Source organism: Hibiscus syriacus, unplaced genomic scaffold, assembly GCF_006381635.1.
Source record: "Hibiscus syriacus cultivar Baekdansim isolate YM2019G1 unplaced genomic scaffold, ASM638163v2 tig00110020_pilon, whole genome shotgun sequence".
Taxonomy (NCBI): domain Eukaryota; kingdom Viridiplantae; phylum Streptophyta; class Magnoliopsida; order Malvales; family Malvaceae; genus Hibiscus; species Hibiscus syriacus.
In genome coordinates this window covers 1,538,475-1,560,045 of record NW_024062568.1, presented here as the reverse complement: position 1 = coordinate 1,560,045, position 21,571 = coordinate 1,538,475, and the positions used below count along the sequence as shown (strand labels likewise).

General features: G+C 34.3%; 1 protein-coding gene and 1 pseudogene across 2 annotated transcripts; one reads left to right on the top strand and one right to left on the bottom strand.

Moving 5' to 3' along the window:
- The first annotated feature begins 1,013 nt into the window (after positions 1-1,013).
- LOC120213175 (transcription elongation factor SPT6 homolog) lies at positions 1,014-9,974 on the top strand. Of its 2 annotated transcripts, XM_039211315.1 has the most exons (19): positions 1,014-1,172; positions 1,277-1,360; positions 1,798-1,930; positions 2,103-2,169; positions 2,630-2,780; positions 2,870-2,999; positions 3,090-3,336; positions 3,430-3,615; positions 3,704-3,829; positions 3,940-4,326; positions 4,395-4,502; positions 4,594-5,373; positions 5,764-5,905; positions 6,026-7,203; positions 7,823-7,882; positions 7,951-8,160; positions 8,514-9,009; positions 9,417-9,709; positions 9,795-9,974. In XM_039211315.1, exons 1-18 carry the CDS (start codon positions 1,142-1,144, stop codon positions 9,707-9,709), a joined length of 4,809 nt encoding a protein of 1,602 aa, XP_039067246.1. In that variant the 5' UTR covers positions 1,014-1,141; the 3' UTR covers positions 9,795-9,974. The 2 variants fall into 2 exon arrangements, with proteins under 2 accessions (XP_039067246.1, XP_039067247.1); XM_039211316.1 differs by lacking the exon at positions 7,823-7,882 and having other exon boundaries at positions 1,016-1,172; positions 9,795-9,973.
- Positions 9,975-10,473: 499 nt separating this feature from the next.
- On the bottom strand, positions 10,474-14,192 carry LOC120213392 (annotated as a pseudogene).
- Positions 14,193-21,571: the final 7,379 nt, after the last annotated feature.

Sequence of the window (21,571 nt, the reverse complement as noted above, 5' to 3'; positions counted from 1 at the left end):
TAGGGTAAACTATATAAATAGTCCCCGGACTTTTAATGCCTTTGTATTTTGGTTACTAAACTTTTAAAATTTGTGATACAATCGTTAAATTTTTAATTCACTCTCATTATGACTGTTGCCCCCAGTTTCCGTTAAAGAAAATTAACGTTACGCGTTAACTTAATAGTCCGAATGTTAGATTCACCAAAAGTTCCTTTTGTTTAAATTTCCTTTATTCTTTATATTTACTGCTTTGCAAAAGTTCGTCGTCGTGGGAATGCCAGGATTTTTTTATTATTAAAAGTTGAGTTTATTGAATTAGGATCAAATTGATAATATATAAAAATTTTAAGATTAAAACAATTATTATATCAGGTCATGTTAAAAATAGTACATGAACTCGACCTAAATATTACATCTCTCAACTTGCATTTGATAACTCGAATTGACATATATAATTTTCATTTTTATTAATATGGATCTAATTAAAAAAAAATATACAAACAGGGATAATGCAAATATTCCTATATATATAATAATAATAATAAGTATACTATTTTTCTTGGGCAGGGTCGTTGGATTAAGTTTTTTACTATACAATTGAATTCAACCTGATTCGATCTTATCTTTAAAAAAAATATGATCAAAACCTGAATTTTCAAAAGAAAAGTCAAACTTTATAAGATCATATCGAAATTAGTCAAATTTGAATTGAATGTCTATTTTTAGACAACATCATAATCTTTGTTAACTATTAAAATTAATATTAATGATCAAAATAAAATAAATATATAATCTTATTAATATAAATAAAAAATAGTTTAAAAACTAAAGTAAAAGCACCATTATAATTTGATGACCAATTAGATATATTTACTAAAAATGAGGTCAAACCTAGACCAATATAGACCAACTAGAGCATTGTCCTTACAAAATCTAGTATCTTACAACTATCATTTCCTTTTTTGCCGTCGTTATATGGAGTATATATTTTAATAGTTGAACAAAATTTCTCTCTTTATTTTGGAACAGTAGAAGTGTGGGTTTCCCAATTATTTTACTAGGTTTTTTATGAAGCAGATAGCTGGTTAAAATTTCTATCGAGAAATCTTTCAATTTCCCCTTTTTCTTTTGTTTTTGTTGCGCTGATTCTCTCGGAAGCATGGGAAGAAATGTCATCTCAGATGAAGAAGGTTCCCTTTTGCTTTTGACCTAATATCAAATCCCTAGCTTTTCCCCCTTTAATTTTCGCTAACGAAGATATTTTTTATTTTATTTTGGTGTTCAATTCTTGCAGATGAGTTGGAGGTCGATGAGGAAGGAGAGCCCATTGAAGGAGAAGGTCTCAATGACCGCGACCCTGATGAGGATGAAGAAGACGGTATTTCTTCGTTTTTTGGATCTAATTTCTCGTTTATGAACTGCAGTATGGTTTTCTAAATTCTGGGTTCTGCTATTTTCAACTAAAATTTTTAAGAGAAATAATGAAAAGCAAAAGGAAATTAGGGCTAAATGGCGCGATGTGTATTCTATCTGGATCTTTATAAGGCTTTTTGTAATGATTATTGAATTCGTTGTAGTTATTTATTTATTTTTGGTTTTTGTTAGTAGATCTAATTTGTGGTTTCAGAACTGGGAATAATTTTGTAAACTCTGAGTTCTTATTGTTTAGTTTTTTTTTTTTTTGAGAAATAGTGAAAAGGAAAAGCAAATTAGGGCTAAATGGCATGATGGGTTTTACATTCGGATTTTTTTAGCTGTTTTTTTTTTATGATTCTTGAATTCTTTGTAGTTATTTATTTATTTTTATTTGAACAGAAGAAGGTCAAGATGAGTATGAGAATGATGGATTCATAGTTGATGATGTGGAGGATGAAGAGGTAGATGAAGATGAAGAGAGGGAAGATAGTGACGAGGAGAGGCGGAAGAAAAAGAAAAAAAGAAAGAAGAAGTTAATATTTTTTCCTTCCTATGATATGTGGTTGCCACATTTATCCGAAAGAAAGATTGAATGTTATTTATTGCAATTCTTCTTTTTTTTTCTTTTAAAGAAACTTATACGATGCTGTTAGGTCTTACAGCTGGGCATCGCAAATTTATGATGTTTGTATCAATGTTTTCAGGGAAGCTGAGGACCTTGATGAAGATGACTATGAGCTCCTCCGGGAGAATGACGTTAATGTACCAAAGGTTGTAAGATTTTGTTCCCTTGCCTTAATGAAGACATGATGATTGCTAATTTCTGTTTTATGTAGGGGGTCGATCTCTGGATGTATATTGGTTTTTTTATGTTTAATGAAATCCTAAGGCACTCTTTTCCTCCTTCCGCTGATTAAGGAGCTTATCTATAAGTCCCTCTAATCAAGAAGGAGGTTTTTAACGAGGCCTTCAATTCCTATAAAAAAAATGATTGCTAATTTCTAAATTATCTAATCATCTAAGTTTCCAAATGGGAATTTTTACATCATTTAAGTTATTTTCGTTGTTGTTGAAATAATGTTATGGTTAATTCTACTGATTGGTTTTATCCCTGTTGAATGAATTTCGTTATAATAATAAAAAATAAACTGAAGATAATGGTTCAAATGATGTTTTCTTGCATGAATTGATTAACTATTTATTTGAGGTTTATGGTGTTTTTTTCTTTCAGGGAAGCAAGAAATTTAAGCGGTTGAAAAAGGCTCGTAGAGATTTCGATGAGGATCAGTTTGGACTATCCGATGATGAGTTTGATGGAAGCATGAAAGGGGGTGCAACTGCTGAGGAAAAGCTTAGTCGTACTCTATTTGGTGATGATGATGGTTTGTCCATTGAGCATATTGTCCATGATCATTATTATTTGGATGCTGTTTTGAAGAACTGTTAATGGTTGGCATTCGTAATGTTTTAGGACAACCACTTGAAGATATTGCTGAAGATGAAGAGCCCATAGAAGAGGAAGAGGATGGAGACATGGGTGAAGAAGATGAAATGGCGGACTTTATTGTAGAAGAAGATGAGGAGCATGGAGCTTCTGTTAGGTACACCTTGTGTACTTCATGATATGCTCCTATACTGTCCTTTTTATATTAATTTTGGACTTTAGAGTTCTCTTATAACTTGTTTTATAGACGGAAGAAGATGAAGAATAAGAAGTCGAGGCATGCACCGGATGTGTCATCATCTGCTTTAAAGGAAGCTATAGATATCTTTGGTGATGTGGATGAACTCCTCTTGCTACGGAAACAGGGCTTAGATTCTGTTGAGCAAAAAGAAGGGAAACTTGAAGATCAATTTGAACCTACTGTTCTCTCTGAAAAGTACATGACGGAAAAGGATGACCAAATTCGGATGACTGATATTCCAGAAAGAATGCAGGTTTGTTGAGAATGTTTTAAAAAATGTTCTAGATATATTTTCCTTTATCACTCCTAATACAAGTCATGATTGGCTTTACATTTATTTTTCCAGATTTCAGAAGAAAGCACTGGCCCTCCTCCAGTAGATGAACTCAGCATAATTGAAGAGAGCACCTGGATATATAATCAGCTTATAAATGGTGCTGTACCATTATTTGGTAAAGAAAGGAAGGATCATTTTATAGACAAGGATGACATTATGAGATTTTTGGATCTCACACATGTGCAGAAGTTAGATGTTAGTACTTACTAACTTTATTGAAATGACTAATCTGTTACTTTGGTTTATGTTTTCTTTGTATTCTAGCGTTCTTTCTTGCTTGCAGATTCCCTTTATTGCAATGTATCGCAAGGAGCAGTGCCTTAGTCTTCTACAAGATCCTGAGCAACACGAGGATGATGATACTGATCAGGATAAATCTGAGAAAGCTCCTACAATAAAGTGGCACAGGGTAACTGGACTTGTCATGGAACTATGAATATGTTTATTGTGTATCTAATCAAGCCATAATTTAGGAGTAGGTTTGTTTTTGTGAATAACAACCACAATGCTTCTATTTAGGTACTTTGGGCAATTCAGGACCTTGACCGAAAATGGCTGCTTCTTCAAAAGAGAAAGAGTGGTCTCCAGTCACACTATAATAAGCGGTTTGAAGAAGAATCTCGTCGGATATACGATGAAACAAGACTTAACTTGAACCAACAGCTTTTTGAGTCAATTCTTAAAGATCTCAAGGGTGCAGAGTCAGAAAGGGAAGTCGATGATGTTGATGCCAAGTTTAACTTGCATTTCCCACCTGGGGAGGTTGGTGTTGATGAAGGTCAATATAAGAGGCCCAAGAGGAGATCTCAATATAGTATTTGCAATAAGGCTGGCCTGTGGGAGGTTGCGAACAAGTTTGGATACAGCGCTGAGCAACTTGGGGCGCATCTATCTCTGGAAAAGATGGTGAGTATGATTTTTAGTTCTCATTGTATTGTATTGAGATTTAATGATCTTGCTTCATTTAATTGTAGGAAGATGAATTTGAAGATGCGAAAGAGACACCCGAGGAGATAGCTTCAAACTTTACATGTGCTATGTTTGAGACTCCACAAGCTGTCCTTAAAGGAGCCAGGCATATGGTATACACTGTTATTCTATAGAAAATACTGTACTATTTGTTGATCATAAATCTTGTACCATGTATAGTTATATATGGTTTTAATTTCCTAGGCTGTGGTTGAGATTAGCTGTGAGCCGTCTGTCAAGAGATGTGTTCGCAATATCTTTATGGATCATGCTGTAGTGTCAACCAGCCCTACTCCTGATGGAACAATAGCCATTGATTCTTTCCATCAGTTTGCCAGTGTGAAGTGGTTGCGTGAAAAACCTTTGATCAGATTTGATGATGCTCAATGGCTCCTTATCCAGAAGGCTGAAGAGGAGAAGCTTCTTCAAGTAACTATTAAGCTGCCTGAAAAAAATCTAAACAATTTGATTAAAGAATGTAACGAAAATTATCTTAGTAATGGCGTTAGCAAATCTGCTCAACAATGGAATGAGCAGAGAAAGCTGATACTACATGATGCTGTTTTTGGTTTTCTTTTGCCCTCAATGGAGAAAGAAGCAAGATCCTTGTTGGCGAGTCGAGCTAAGAACTGGTTACTTTTGGAGTATGGCAAGGACTTGTGGAATAAAGTTTCTGTGGGGCCTTATCAAAGGAAAGAAAATGATGTTAATTCCGATGAGGAAATTGCTCCACGAGTCATGGCTTGCTGTTGGGGCCCTGGGAAGCCAGCAACCACTTTTGTGATGTTGGATTCATCTGGGGAGGTGCTTGATGTGCTTTATACTGCTAATCTTACATTGCGGTCTCAAAATGTACATGACCAGAAACGCAAAAAAAATGATCAGCAACGTGTTTTGAAGTTCATGACTGATCATCAACCACATGTTGTTGTTCTTGGAGCTGTGAATTTGTCTTGTACTCGATTGAAGGATGATATCTATGAGGTATGCTTATCATTGTTGGGATGTTAGGTATTATCTCCTTGCATCTAAAATGATTTAGGCCCTTATCTTTTAGTTTTGTTTTCTTTAGTAATATACAAAAGTTATTGTTTTTTGTCTCTACTTGTTAGGTTGCTAATCTTTGCTTTGATATGCCTTTAGTCTATATAGCCTTGAGGAGGTAGAATATCCTTAATCAAGTGCATGAATCATTTTAGAATATATAATTGTCTTTTACTAAAGATGGTTCAGTCGGATTCTGAGTCTAATTTCTTAAAGCCTTGAGGAGGTAGATTACCTTTCATTGAGCTCTGAGTGACTAAATGTTTAGTGATCAATGTACTATATCTCTCATATAGCTGGTTGATTTTTTAATGTTGTTTTCTTTACCAGATTATTTTTAAGATGGTGGAGGAAAATCCTAGAGATGTTGGGCATGAAATGGATGAGCTGAGCATTGTATATGGGGATGAATCTCTACCCCGGCTCTATGAAAATTCTAGGATTTCATCAGATCAGCTCCCTGGACAGTCAGGTAAAATAGATTCTCATATTCACAAAATAATACCCATCTTTGTGGAACTTTTTCATAGTAATTTTTTTATCCATCTTTGTCTGTTGAAGATGTTTTATCTTTTATTATGAATGATGTCAGGCATTGTTAGGCGGGCTGTTGGGCTTGGGCGCTATCTCCAAAATCCGTTAGCAATGTTTGCCACTTTGTGTGGACCAGGGAAGGAGATACTCTCCTGGAAGCTTAATCCACTGGAAAACTTTCTCACGGCTGATGAGAAGTATAACATGGTTGAACAGGTTTTGGTTGATGTCACAAACCAGGTGGGCCTAGATGCTAATTTGGCTGCAAGTCATGAATGGTTGTTTGCACATTTGCAATTCATTTCTGGTCTTGGGCCTAGAAAGGCGGCATCACTGCAGAGATCACTGGTAAGAGTTGGAACAATTTTTACTAGGAAGGACTTTCTGTCTACCCATGGACTTGATAGGAGGGTGTTTGTCAATGGGGTAGCCTTTCTGCGCGTCAGACGAAGTGGGCTTGCTGCCAACAGCAGCCAGTTCATTGATTTGTTGGATGACACGAGAATACATCCAGAATCTTATCTTGTTGCCCAAGAGTTGGCCAAAGATGTTTATGACGAGGATCTTAAGGGCGACAATGACGATGAGGATGCATTGGAGATGGCAATAGAACATGTTAGGGATCGGCCTGGTTTGTTGAGAAGGCTTAAAATTGATAACTATCTTAAAAGCAAAAGCAAGGAGCGACAAAGTAAGAGGGAGACTTTTTATGATATAAAAAGGGAATTAATTCAGGGTTTCCAGGATTGGCGTACCCCTTATAAGGAGCCAAATCAGGATGAGGAGTTCTTCATGATTTCAGGTGAAACTGAGGATACCCTTGCAGAAGGCCGAATTGTGCAAGCTACAGTACGCAGATTGCAAGGCGGACGAGCTATATGTGCACTTGAATCTGGATTGACTGGGATGATTATGAAAGAAGACTATGCAGATGATTGGAGAGATATAGTCGAGTTATCTGACAGGCTGCATGAAGGTGACATATTGACCTGTAAGATTAAATCAATTCAGAAGAATAGGTATCAGGTGTTCCTGGTTTGCAAAGATAGTGAGATGAGAAGCAATCGACACCAGCATGTCCAGAACCTGGATCCCTACTACCATGAGGAGCAAAGTAGCCTACAAAGTGAGCAGGAGAAAGCTCGTAAAAAGAAGGAGCTGGCAAAGAAGCATTTTAAGCCCAGGATGATTGTCCATCCACGCTTTCAAAATATTACTGCTGATGAAGCTATGGAGGTATGTAACAAGTAATGGATCTCTTAACGTAGATTCAGTTGAATTGAATTTATTATATAAAGAAAATTAAGACACCCGTAGAATATACAAAACTACCCCTCCCCCACCCAAGTTGTGTCAAGGAGTGTGTGCACAGACAATGTATTTGTGCCTTAATGCAATGCACCAAAAGCATCTCTAAACCCATTTTGGTGCATAGAAGACTGCAAGTGTAAAAAACCTGCAGTACTGAAGCTCTTCAATTTATTTTAGTTTTACTTTCTTTGTTAATTATACCTTTACTAGTAAGAATGGGCATAATATCAAAATCTACTAATCATTTCTTGAGTATTCAACAATAGACATGGGATCATAAGGAAACCATGCATACTGGGCAATGTAAGAAAAGAATGCCTAGCTTGTTTTGTTAAAATCATAATTATATATCTTTATTGTATCATGTATATACCTGAGACATACAAATATAGACTAATATACATGCATCATCTTAAGGACGAGTGCTGTTTTTTGCATCTGGTGCCTCAGGTAATATTAATGTTGTTGCACCTAGGGTGTGCTTTGCACCAACACTGCACATCCCTATATGACTTGAATCTTTTGTGAATCTGTCGCACATCAGGCAGCCTTTTGGATGAATTTATTATCCAAGCCTGCTTGTGAGTTTTGGTTGCTTCAGTTTGTGAATCATTCTCAATACTTTCTTCTTTTTATACTTATGCTTATTTAGGCTTTTAATATGTTGGACAGTTTTTATCTGACAAGGAGCCTGGAGAAAGTATTGTCCGCCCCAGTTCTCGTGGACCTTCTTATTTGACTTTAACTCTCAAAGTTTATGATGGTGTTTATGCTCACAAAGATATAGTTGAAGGTGGAAAAGAACACAAGGATGTCACCAGCCTGCTTCGCATTGGGAAGACATTAAAACTTGGGGAAGACATTTTCGAGGACTTGGATGAGGTAAGTCTATCTTTAAAATGCTTGTTTTTCCTGGTATAACCCTTAAACTTTGAAGGGATGTGATTTATGCGGAAATAAGCAAATAAGCATGGTGCCTAATGAGAGTTAGGTTGCAGTGGGAGACTTTTCCAGTTGTAAAACTAACTAATCATAAACTAAAGGATGAACTTTTGAATTTGACCACAGGGGCTCAAAGACTAATTGTTATTTTTTTGATCCACCAGACAAAAATTCTGCCAGTCCATGCTTTAAATCTCGAGTTCCATTAGAGAATTCTAAACTTGGAATTAATTATATGTTGTAGATGCATCAAAATCAATGTAATGGATGTGTTGATTGAATTTAAATTGCAGGTAATGGATCGGTATGTTGATCCCCTTGTTTCTCATCTGAAGGCAATGCTGAGTTATCGTAAGTTCAGGAGGGGAACTAAAGCAGAGGTTGATGAGCTTTTAAGGATTGAGAAATCAGAGTATCCTATGAGGATTGTGTACTGTTTTGGTATTTCTCATGAACATCCAGGCACTTTCATTCTTACTTATATACGGAGTACAAATCCGCATCACGAGTATGTCGGCTTATATCCCAAGGGATTCAAGTTCAGAAAAAGGATGTTTGAGGACATTGATCGTCTAGTTGCATATTTCCAGAGGCATATTGATGATCCACAGCAGGAGTCAGCTCCATCAATTAGATCAGTTGCAGCGATGGTACCAATTCGGAGCCCTGCTGCTGGAGGCTCTGCAGGGGCATCTACTGGTGGTAGTTGGGGTGGTTCAACCAATGAAGTTGGTTGGAGAGGCCAATCTTTCGACAGGGGTCAATCTTCCACCCCAGGGTCAAGAACAGGTAATCTTTCAACGTTGCAATCTTGGATGTGATACAATTATTCAAATTGATAAAATGTATCTTGTTTGGTTATTTTTTGGAGAATTATTGTTGAAATATCATTTTTCATTTTCTGAATAGAAATATTGAGATAAATATTAAAAATATTATTTGTTTAAATGTTTATTTAAACTATTAATTATTAATAATGATAAAAAAGTCATTCCTAGTCAAGAAAATCATGAATAACTGTGAAGTTCTGCTTGTTCTTTGGACAAACATTGATTTGAACAACTAAGAAAAGTTGAAACATCTAGATACTACTGCTTTTATTTTATGCATTTTGTACATTCAGGTGTTTTCCTCGTCTGGGTTGTTTGTCTGCTCCTTTTTGCCTAATCTTTAGCCGGTTTGTTTGTTGTTATAAGGCCGAAACGATTACAGAAATAGCAGTAGTCGAGACGGACATCCAAGTGGTGTACCCCGGCCCTATGGTGGGCGTGGACGTGGTAGGGGTTCATACAACAGCAGCAGAGGACATAACGAGGGACAGGATTCATCATACGATGAAACTCCGAAACGGGATTCAGGTAACAAGAAAGGGGAAGATAGCTGGGGTAATTTCCCAGGTGCTAAAGTTCAAAACTCTCCAGGTAGGGAAGCTTTCCCTGGTGGCTGGAGTGGTAGTGCTGGAACCGAAAGTGGTAGTGGTTGGCAATGACTGATGATGGTCCGGGTGATGATTTGTCCACGAAGGTGGTGTCGGTGGTTGGTGAAGACTGAAGAGGTGAGTAATGTAATATCCTTGGTAGGTGCAGGGTTTAGTTTTGATTTAAGTGTGGGAGTTGCTGACTGAATAATACAATGAAAACATGTAGCTGTACTCATAGCGTGTATATGTAATGTTATCCATGTTCCGTTTAAACGCAGATAAATCTGAGTGGCTAAATGACATGTTGAATCCTACATACGGCCAATGTATCTTTTACTTCCTTTTTGTTCTGAATATTGCTTCTCAGCATCAGCTAAAGATGTATTTTATTATTTTTTATTTATAAAAAATCACCTTTTAAATATGTTGAGATTTCTTCAATAATTTCATTGAATTCGAGATATACAATGAAATTGATACTTGCCAATTGCAATAATAAAATATTGTTTACAGTTAAATTATTGTTCTTCTATTGAAAACGGATGAAATATAAAGTATAATGGAGAGAGAGTTTTCATATGCCTTCATAGACTATTTTCTTAAATATTAAAATTCTCTGTATACTCAATGCATATAATTATTCGAATTTAGATTTTCTAAAAAAATAATATATATTTTTTTATTTTATTTTACAGACGTAACTACCTCTAAAGAAAATAACATTTCTTAACATTTATTCGATGATATGTGATAAGATAGTTTTACATTAGCATAACGAGTACAATAACATGACATGATTTGGCACAAACATATTTTATGGTAAGTGTTGGGTCTCATTTAATCAATTTTGGTGTAGGAATAGAGTGAAAAAATAGCGGTAACACTCTATCCTTGAGGTTATCTTCAATACCATGACCGTCGCCATTCCGATATATCAACAAGGAAACTCTTGTAACGTTCATAGCAGTTTTAGTAAACATCCGAGACAATGGAGATTCATCCATTTGATCTTAATTCATCTTTTTCCAGGCTTCATCAATCTACTTTCTCATGTGCTCACATGTTTTTTCTTCGGATGCTCCACTTTCATGCATATACCATTGGATTGATCTACAAACATCACCTCTTCTTGCCTCATTCTAATCAGTCCCCAAAGCAAATTATTAGACTAATTAAGGTCTGATTCTAATTTTGTTATCGATATTTCATTTTTGTCAATCAGATGATTTAAACTATTTAAATGATATTAATTAAGTCACCAATCGTTAATATTTTATGGAGGAATTGACGTGACAGTTAACTAAATTAATATAATTACACATTTGGTCCTTAATACTTATACATTCTATCAATTAGATATTCGATAGATTATGTAAGTATTGATGACCAAATATGTAATTATACCAAATTTGTTAATCGTCATGTCAACTCATTCGTTAAATGTTAGCTACGAGTGACTTGATTAACATCCTTTAAATAGTTAAGTGATTTGACTAGTAAAACTAAAAGATCGGTGATAAAATTAGAATCTCCCTGTAATTAATTGGTCGTCTAACCTATTTTTTTAGTCAGATAGAGACTAGATTTCTGGAATGAAAAGGAAAGAGAGTTACCGATGTTGTTGCTAGATCATTTGCCAATCGTAGAATCATGGAAGACCAACGGATTATACGAGGGTAATATTCCTGCATGCCTTGCAATCCCTCTTTTAATCTGTTTCCAAATAGGCATGACCAAGGAGTAGAGGACCCGATATTGAAATCCAGGCATTATCAATGTACTCTTGCAAGCTTGATTTATATCCCGCGTTATACCATCTTGCCTCCGTTACATAAGTTTTACAAAGATTTGCCCACTAAAACATTCGTTGTTCAACAGTGAATACCCGAAATTAGATGCATGGACTTCTTATGAATGAAAACTGTTGGTCAACGTTTCAAAATAGTAGTTTTTTTGCCTTAAAATGAAATATTAGAGGGTTAAAATGTTAAAAAAAAAGAATTAAGACTAAAGTAACTATTTAATAAGATGTTTTTATGAGACAAAATGCTCTAAAGAAAAGAATAAGGACCAAAACAATTGTTTAGTCAAACGTTAGGAATATTTTTTTACATTAACCCTAAAAAAATCAAGAGAAATTGATTAAATACCATATTCTTGAGGAAGGCAACAATATCAATTCCATGTTCTTGAGAGTGTCAAAAGCCACCTCATTTATTGAATTGTAAAGAGCGTGGAAACATATCTTCATATAGTTTGGAAGCTTGTGTATTGCATTGATATCCCATCTGAAATCACAACATACATTTTGGGTTTGTATTTGATGAATCATCTAATATAATCATAATAATATGATATAAATTAAATATCTCAACATCTATTGTGTCAAATCATCAAAAATGAAATACTAAATGTTATATGCTAAAGTGTATCTAAATCTATCGTTGGAGATAGTTCAAAAGATAGTTTTAATCTCTGAGAAGATAGGTTTTTATTGAATATAACTCTCTGACTGGTAAGAGAAAATACAAGTTAATCTGTTTCTTGGGGATCATTATCTCTCCATATAGATTGAATACTATGTCAATCTTTTAAGTATTTATAATTATGTCCCTCGTCAAATTATAAATACAACTTATGGTATCTACACTTTATTTTCATGACACTTCAACACATATGACACATATAACATAATTAATCACTTAATTTCGTATCATATTTTATGATATCATTGTATCTTAAGTATACGTTCTCGCAATTACATATTTTAATCTAACACTGTCAATCTATATATATCAGTTTATTAAAAGCAGTAGGGTGACAAACCTCTGAACAGCATCTGTGAAGAGCTCCAATTCATCTAAGGTGCCATAAACATCATAGACATCAACTATAGTTGTTATTAGCGCGTTGATCTTTGTTTGAATTCTTCCACCTTTTCGGAACATAGGATCAATTATGATTCCCACACTCCATAAGAAGTTTTCCATCAGCCTGTCTCTAGCGAAAGTCATTCTCTCGCCAAGACCAAGTTCCTTCCACCATCTAACTCAAAAACCAAAATCAATATTTACTTCAAAAAGCTATCTAGATATACGGATATGCAAAACTCGACTCGATTCTCGACTCGATTCGAAAAAGTTTGTAATTAGCATGAAGTAGGCATATGTACTTACCCTGAAGCATATCTCAGTTCTTCCTGGTGCGTAGCTTGGACTATGTTGAAATCCAATATAGCGAGCTCTAAAATAATGGGATTCTTGTCCTTGTTTTGCCCATACACATCTATGAACCATCTGGCTTCCAACCTTTTCATCCTTCAATGTAGAGGAAGTCCCAAGGCATGGTCCACAAGCATCGAAAGATATCGATCGTCGTCCGGCTTCGAACATTGTTTGAGAAGTTTAGCTGCTGATTCTCTTGCACTCTCCAGCTTTGTTTCACCTTCTACTAACAGGTATATATGAAGCCTCATACAGGTTGAGCAGTCCCTTGCAATCATGAGAATGGCTTGCTTTAATGTTTCCTTCCTCATCTATGAAGCTATAGAAAGCATCTATTACATGTAAAAAACCAAAAACAAAATCAAAATACATCCGAGTTTGATTGATCTTTGTTGCTGTTGTTTCACATAATGTTATGTCCATAATGTTTGACTGGTTAGTCATTTTGACCCATATTTTTTTCTTAAAACATTTTGGCCTCTAAAGTTTCATTTTTGAGGAAAAAAGACCCTGCCTTGGATGGTAACTCTTAATTAACAAATGGTAACGATCCAAAATATGATTTTTTGCTCTAAAAGCCAAAATATTTCAAAAGAATAAGAGCTAAAGTGACTATTTAATCAAACGTTAAAGTCTTTTTACCCTAAAATTAAAGTTGAGTACCAAAATACTCTAAGAAAAAGAGAATAAGAGCCGAAACAACTAATTAGTTGCATTATGCCTTGTAGTTTTTACTATTTACCTTGATTGACCTGATATCCATGTTGTCTAAGCAGTCTAAACTAGAGCTGTAGCATATAAATTGTCTTTCTTCCATGCAAGAATGCTTGGATCAGTCCTTATAATATTCTTGAAAATGTTGTTTATTTCATGTTCAAGGTGATGGGACAATCCAAGTCTTTGTCAGGTATCAATGAGCTCAAGTTTCTCCAATGGATCCACTGCATTATGAACCATCATCCTCACTTGTTCCTTCAGTTTGCTTGCCCGTTCCTTGTATGATTCACCCTATGAGCACACAGGGAAGAAATGAGTCATATATACACACACACGCGTATGGACACACGCAGAGGCACACACATACATACCTCGAGATAACCGTTCCGAAGTGACTGAAGATACTCATAATCCCAAATAGGAGGATGGTAATTAGCCGATCGTTGAACAACGACGTCTTCACCACGAGTTTTGGTGGTTGTAGCTCCACTTTGTGAAGCACAAGAAACAATGTTTAAGCTATGGAAGCTTGACCTTTTATTTGAGATGCGTTTCGTTTGTGGCTGCTTGGGGAAGCTGCACATGGGGAATGAACTAAACAGGCAAGCCATGTCTACCTCTTTTACTCATGGAGACCATATTGCACCGAGGAATAGATATAAATAGATAGACATTAATAGTTTTTCTCTATTATTACAAATGAACAAAAACGTCATTTCATCGTTCACTGTAACTATTGAAGCAAGTAGGTGTCGCCAATCAATTTTTATAATAGAGGATTGCTCTTGGAATGTGTAATTTGATTGCTCTATTAGTACACCATTATTAAAGAAAAAAAATTAGTTAGCGCGTTGGGAATCGAGAGGGCAAAAAAGCTATTTTTTTCAAAAATTAGAAAATATATGAATTCTAAAAATAATTTTTTTTTAAAAAAAAATATGAAAACATCTATTCTAAAAGTAATTAAAAAAATAAGAAATTCAAATTCAAATTTAGTAGTTAATGATCAACCAATGCTAGACAATGATTAATCAACAACTAGTCAAAATCAATCAATGATCAATCACCATTAGTCAATAATTTTTTAATATTGATCAAAGTCGATTCTTTGAGACCCAGATGATATTAGTGATGTGTTCGTATCAAACACCGATGATTTTGAGGTTTTGATAGATGCTGAGATTGATGAGACGACCTTCTTTAGGGATTTGACCATAATCCTATGAGAGATTGTTGATACCATCCCGAGGGCACAGACTGCTCCACCTGCTGCTCCATCTGTTATCGTACCGCATGAGTCTTCAGTCGACAGGCTTAGGAGGTGCAAGATGACTGACTTCTATGGTTTGGACGATGATGACCCGATTGATGTTGCCTAGTGGTTGAGGAAGACCATGAGGGTCTTGCGATAACTTATCCTTAACCCTGAGGATAAGTTAAGAGTGCACCACCTCTTTGCTCAATGGTGACACTATAGATTGGTGGGAGATGGTAGCAAAGATGGAGTCAAGATGAACTATGAGGGGGGAGGGCTAAGTTGTTTAATTTTAAAACAAACTGGGTCTAAAAAATAATCAAACCATAAAAGTTAAGAGGTTTAATTTCATTAATTATAAAATTCAAAGGTGTTAAAAAGTAAATAAATCAGATAAATTTAAGATTAATGTTTAATTCCATTAACGTTAAAAATGATATTGTCCTAAAAAAAATTTGGGAGGGGCGGGTTTAATTGTAATGGTTCAAAGCTACAATGACTTAAAAAGTAATTATACCATCAAAATTTGAGGGCATTGCCCTCAGTTTCTAAGAGAGTTTTAGGGACGATATCAGGATGCAGTTCTCCCAACTTTGACAATATGATGATGTAGTTCTCCCAGCTGGTACAGAGGGATGACACGATACGAGTACGAGAGAGATTTCCTGAGATTGAGTCGATATGCTCATGAGTTAGTGGCGATAGAGGAGTTATGATACATGAGGTTCTGAGAGGGATTCTATATTGAAATTCATACCTAGCTTGTGGCATACTTGCCTGAAGTGTTCATTGAGATGACACACCATGCTAAGGTTGTGGAGAGGGTCCAAGGTATGCGAACGAGCATGATGGTAGAGTGTTCAGAGTAAGAGGGTTTCTGTTTTAGTGGGACCATCTCATTCTTCAACTAAGATGGTCAAGGACTCTCAAGATCGGGGAGATCTACCCTTGTTTAGTTTTAGAGATTAGGGCATCATTAGGTTTGTGGTTTCGTAAGAGACCATTGGTTTCAGTTTCTGTAGCGAACATCATTTGAATTTTAGCTGTCAAATGGTATATAGAAGCACACATATTCTCTAATATAATTCAACGATTAAAATTTCGGATGAACACAAAATTTTATTTTAGAGAGGGTAAACTTAAGAATTTATATTAAAAATTTATACATATAAAATTACAAAAAGTACGAAATTAAATTATTAATAAAAATATAAAAAAATACTTAAATTAAATGAAAATTTCAAAAGTAAAATTGTACCCGCGATATTTCCTCGATCTATCCTTATTTACACCACAAGGGTAATAGTACATGTCACCATTCTATGTAAACCTTAAACAATTACAATATTTTATATAGTAAAAGAACCCATTAGTTATAATAACTACATATTAAAAGAACCCATATATTAAAAAATTGAAGTCAAATCAAACAGGCGGATCATTTCAATAATTTTATAATTTTCTAAATTAAACAACTTATATGGCAGTTTAAAAAAAATCTTAAAACGGATGATTTGATTAAGTCGGAATATTTAATTATAGCGTGGCACAAAGATTTTGACATTAATCTCAATTCCTAATCGACTCAACATCAATTAAAAAATAATTCATTAATATCTACGCATATTTAATTCATACTTTTATTATTAAATTTAAAATGATTTTAGTTGTATTTTATAAACCTAAATGGACGACTGATTAAAACTTTGTACATCAACATTATTATTTTCTCTTTTTCAATTTCCATAAAATAAAATAATATAATAAAATTTTAATCTCAACAATCCATTTAAGTTCATCTAATGACCATATTCATTAATTTTATATAGTATAAATAGATCATATCCCTACAATTAGGGGTGAATATTTGATCAAATCAAGTCAAGTCAAAAAGTTTTGAGTTAATCGAGTTGATGAGTCTTATTTCATAACTCAAACTTTATTTGAGATTTTTTTAGTCGAGTTATTCGAATTTTTGTTTAAATTTAATTATAAATATTTATAATTTTATGACACTAACTTATTTCAATTTTAATTACTTTCTATAATTGTATACTATTTTATAAAATTACCAGTCAAATCCAATTTTATTCACCCTTACTTATAGTCATTACTTGTTCCATATATATATATATGTACCCAACATTTTAATTATAATTTTAAATTTTTATACAAAAAATACTCAATATTAACATCTGTCGAAATACATAAAGAAAGTATAATTGTTGGAAACCGACTAATTTTATTAATTTCAATGTTTTCAATATTCCAATCGTTAATTAATAACAAACTTTATAAAGAATTGCAGTTGACTTTGTAATACATAATGCTTATATATGAAATCATAATAAATTGTATAAAGAATGAGTCTGGTGGTTCTTGCCATGTTATTGGCAGCAAGCTAGTATATACGAGTGTCCAATACAGCACCCCAAGCCCATCACACACAACCAAACCAAGGCTATTCCTAATTTTTTAATTTATTTTAACTTTTATAAGAAAAATACAGTCTATAATTTTTTTTTTAAACTTAATTTTTACTATTTTTCACAAAAAAAATCCTAAAATTCATAATTTCAAAATATGTAAAATCCTAATTCCCTAATTAAGTTTAGAGATTAAAGGATTTAAACGATATCAAGGGGACGATCAACAACAGAGGATCCAAAAACAGGTGGTCAACTTTCAGCAATGGTAATGACAATCGACGACGAGAAGTGATTAGAGATTATGGGTTTGAGTATTTAAAATTTACAAATTAGGAATTAGTTTAGAGATCTAGGAGATTGGAGCAACAACAAGAGATGATCGACAGTGGTGGTATTTAAAGGAGAGACGATCAACACAGGGGATCTGGCGACAGGTGGGTCAACTTTCAGCGATGGTAGTGACAATCGACGATGAGAAGAGATTAGAGATTATGAGTTTGAGGATTTAAGATTTTGGGATTTAACGATTTAGGGAGATTTAGAGAAAGTTTAGAGATTTAGGAGATTAGAGCAACGACAAGGTCGACAGTGGTGGTCCTAAAACGACTGGGTGGACGTTCGACGATGGTGGTGGTGACCGGAGATGGGAAGAGATTTGGTATTAGTGGTTTAGGTTTTGTGATTTAGGGATATTTAGGGATATAGGGAATTGAGTCAATGACAATGAGAATGGCCAATAGTGATGGTTCGAAGATAAATGGGTGGATGTTTGACAGTGGCAGTGATAGGGAAGAGATTAAGGGTTTTAGAGTTTTTTTATAGATAAAATTGATTTTTTTTAAAATTAATAATTCTAAGTTTATTAATTTTTTTTTAAATTTAGAAACGTGACTCGTATCTGAAATTTAGACAAGTGGGTGGATGTTTGACAGTGGCCTTTGATGGTCCGAAAAGTTTTTTTTTGGGTTTTTAAAATTAATAAGAAATTGTATAAAAAAATTGCAGTTGAGTTTGTAATGCATAATAATGCTCATATCTGTAATTATAATAAATTGTATAAAGAATGTGTGTGGTGGTTCTTGCCATGTTATTGGCAGCAAAGCAAACTAGTATATATGGGTGTCCACTCGAAGCACAACCCAACCAAACCAATAGCACAAGGTTATGGGTATTCCGGGTCCTGCAATATATACAGACGTGACTCTTGACAACGATACCGATGAAGCTCTCACCCTATATGACAGCTATAATTGGTATGGATCTGCAGACTATCCGCTGGTTATTCATGCACGATTGCCGGGAAAATTCAAGCACCAAGCCGATTCTCAAACTGGATGCTCCAAAGGAGGGTTTGCGTATACAATCAAAAACAAAATCAGATGGGTTGTTGCGTAGAGCAATATGAAATATCAGACGCCAATCCCGATACCGTGAACAAATATCGGCACATGACGGTGGCTAATATTGATCCAAGTAGTGTTACACCACTTATGAATGCTGCTCTCTTTGTTTGATCTCTCAGTCTCCTATTTATTTAATCCATAAAATTTATCTATCCATCGTTACATTTTATCGAGATTTTATATATATTTGTTACCTTTAAATGTTATATTTATCATCTATGGTTATTTTTCAATATTTTTATGTTGTCCTCCTCTTTTCCTTTCATTTTTATTTAGCAGACGACATCACTAATATGAATGTTGATTGTCGATCGATTGTGATTATTATTTCTCTTTTTTTTCATACTATATCATTTGATTTAATTTTTTCTTAAGTTTTTTTAAATAATAAGAATATTTGTCATTGTAACACATTTTTCTCTACTATTGTGGCACGTTCCTTATGATTTTTTGTGCATTTTTCACATATATTTGCGGTCGTTTTGGTGCTCGTACAAAAACGCTCACGATATTTATTTTTTAATTGGTTTGTCAGTGATTACATATAATCAGATCTATCTTTTGTTAAAATGTTATTTCTCATTATAATTAGAATTGAGTATTGAAGTAGCCTGACAAATATTATGGTTCACTTACCACTCCTTTATCACTACGTAAAACGTATCGTTAAATAAAAACAAAGAGTTTTTATGAAGTTTAATGAGTTCTTTAGATATTGGCGTCATTCTTGAGGGAGAGTTTTGTTTTTCTTCATATCTTTGAGTTTGATATTTTTGTTTTATACTTTTATATATGATTTTTTGTTAATTATTGTTCTCTCTATTTTTTAATGGGTTGTACTTCTAATTCATTTCATAATTTTTATCGTTCGGAAAAATATATTTCGACTTCCTTCATATCCAAACTGTACCCAACAAACCACCATAGAAGTTGTAACCACTGTACCAAACTAGCTAATTTGATACATAATTGACAATAAATATTTTTTTATCTCAAATTAGTCTTGAAACTAATTACATCAAACTTAGAAAATATTAATTTTATAACATGGATTATAAATATTTTTAATGAAATTATTGTATTTTAATTGATTTTATAATTTATATAATAATTAATACAATTTTAAAAAATTAATACAATTAGTTTCCAGACTAATTTGAAAGTGAAATTAAACGATGTATTAAATTGAAACTTAAACTAAATGTTATATATGATTTTGAAAAAGACTAAAATTTATATAAAAAAATAGTTTATGTATTAAATACGTAGGACATAGAAGAGGGGCAGGAGATTTTTGTTACTATCTCCAATCTTTCTCCATTCACTTTTATGTAATATAAAAATTAAGAACTTTAATAGTAATTTAAGCCATACATTGTGTTTTTGTTATGCGAAAAACAGAAAGGTGTTTTTCTTTTCTTGTTGCAGCAACTTCAGCTTCCAGTGTTCTCTTTGTTCCTGCATGGACTGGTCCATTAACACATCTAATTAAACCAGAGCAAGAGCAAGATTAGAAAATAAACCATCATTTTATTATTCCATATAATATTACATATTTGACCTCGTTTTATTTAGCCATCCATATACGTAGAGAGATGGCAATGAAACAAGTGTTCAAGGCCCTTGGGATAACTTAAACTACATAACTAAGTACTGGTCCATCCAGTTTGACCTTGTTTTTCAAGTCTTCTTCTTAATTGTTGCAGTAAATTCCGCCCCAGGCTCTTCTTTATCAATTTTAACTTCATAATGGAATTCCCCTTCATCTTTGTTTAACTTGTTGCTAGATTTGAAAAGTTCAAGTTCGATCTGATTCCAGTCAGTAATTCCATCTCCTTTAATGATCTCAGAGTACACCTGTTTGCTTGCAGTTCATGGGAAATTAATCAATTCATTAGATATATAATGTTATTTTACGGATTTAATGATACCGCACGAACTAAACCACCCTAGTGATTAAAGGGATGATTGTTATCTTTAGAGGTGTCGGGTTCGAGCACGTTGTCTATAAGTATGTTTGAGCATTCATTGTTAAATGGTTAAGAGTCTTTCAAACAGATACTAGAAGGAAAAAATGATACCGTGTTGTATTCATTTTTGGTGTTCTGCCAGGCAATAATCCACTTGGAGTGACTCGGAGCCGTTCCGATTTGGTACTCAAGAGCTCCGCTTGATCCGGTTTTAGGGTCAGCATCGTGCTCATATGTACCTGCCTTTCCGTTTTCAATGGACACAAGTTTATTAAATTCTGGGTCATTCTGCGTAGGTGCAGGCCCATCAAGAAATCTCCTACCCGTCAGCGTTAGGTTCTCTCCGCCGGTTTTGTTTTCAACCGTGATTTCAGTGTGCACTGGAATACCTGATGTCCCTGATGGATGGGCAGCAGTGATGGTTTCCACTCTCTTGGATTCCGAACGACGGTGAAGACGACCACGATGGCCGAATTGTAGGAAACTCGGAGATGCATGGCTCAGTGGTGGGTTGAGATCGGTTTTGGGTGCCACTGCCAAATTTCTTCGGACCTGGAACCCTGATACTACTGAGAGATTAAAGGCGGGGGCAGCCATGGGAGGAGGATATATGTGTTTAGGGTTACACAGTTTTATGTGGATGTTGTTTCGCTTTTGTTCATGCTTCCCAAACTTGCACCCACACATGCTTATATACTAGTATCCACCCATAAAACGACAAGCTGCTTTCTAAGGGTGTCGATATATCACTCAAATTCACCTTTTGCTTTTCCTTCTTTTCAGTTTCACATTATGCTTTACAATCGTTGTCGATTACGTAATGCATGCATAACAAATAAGGCATGATGTTAAATTTAGCTCCAATATTTATTAAAATAGTCATTTTAGTCTTTATTTTTTTATTTTTGGAGCATTTTGCCTTCAATGTTTAAT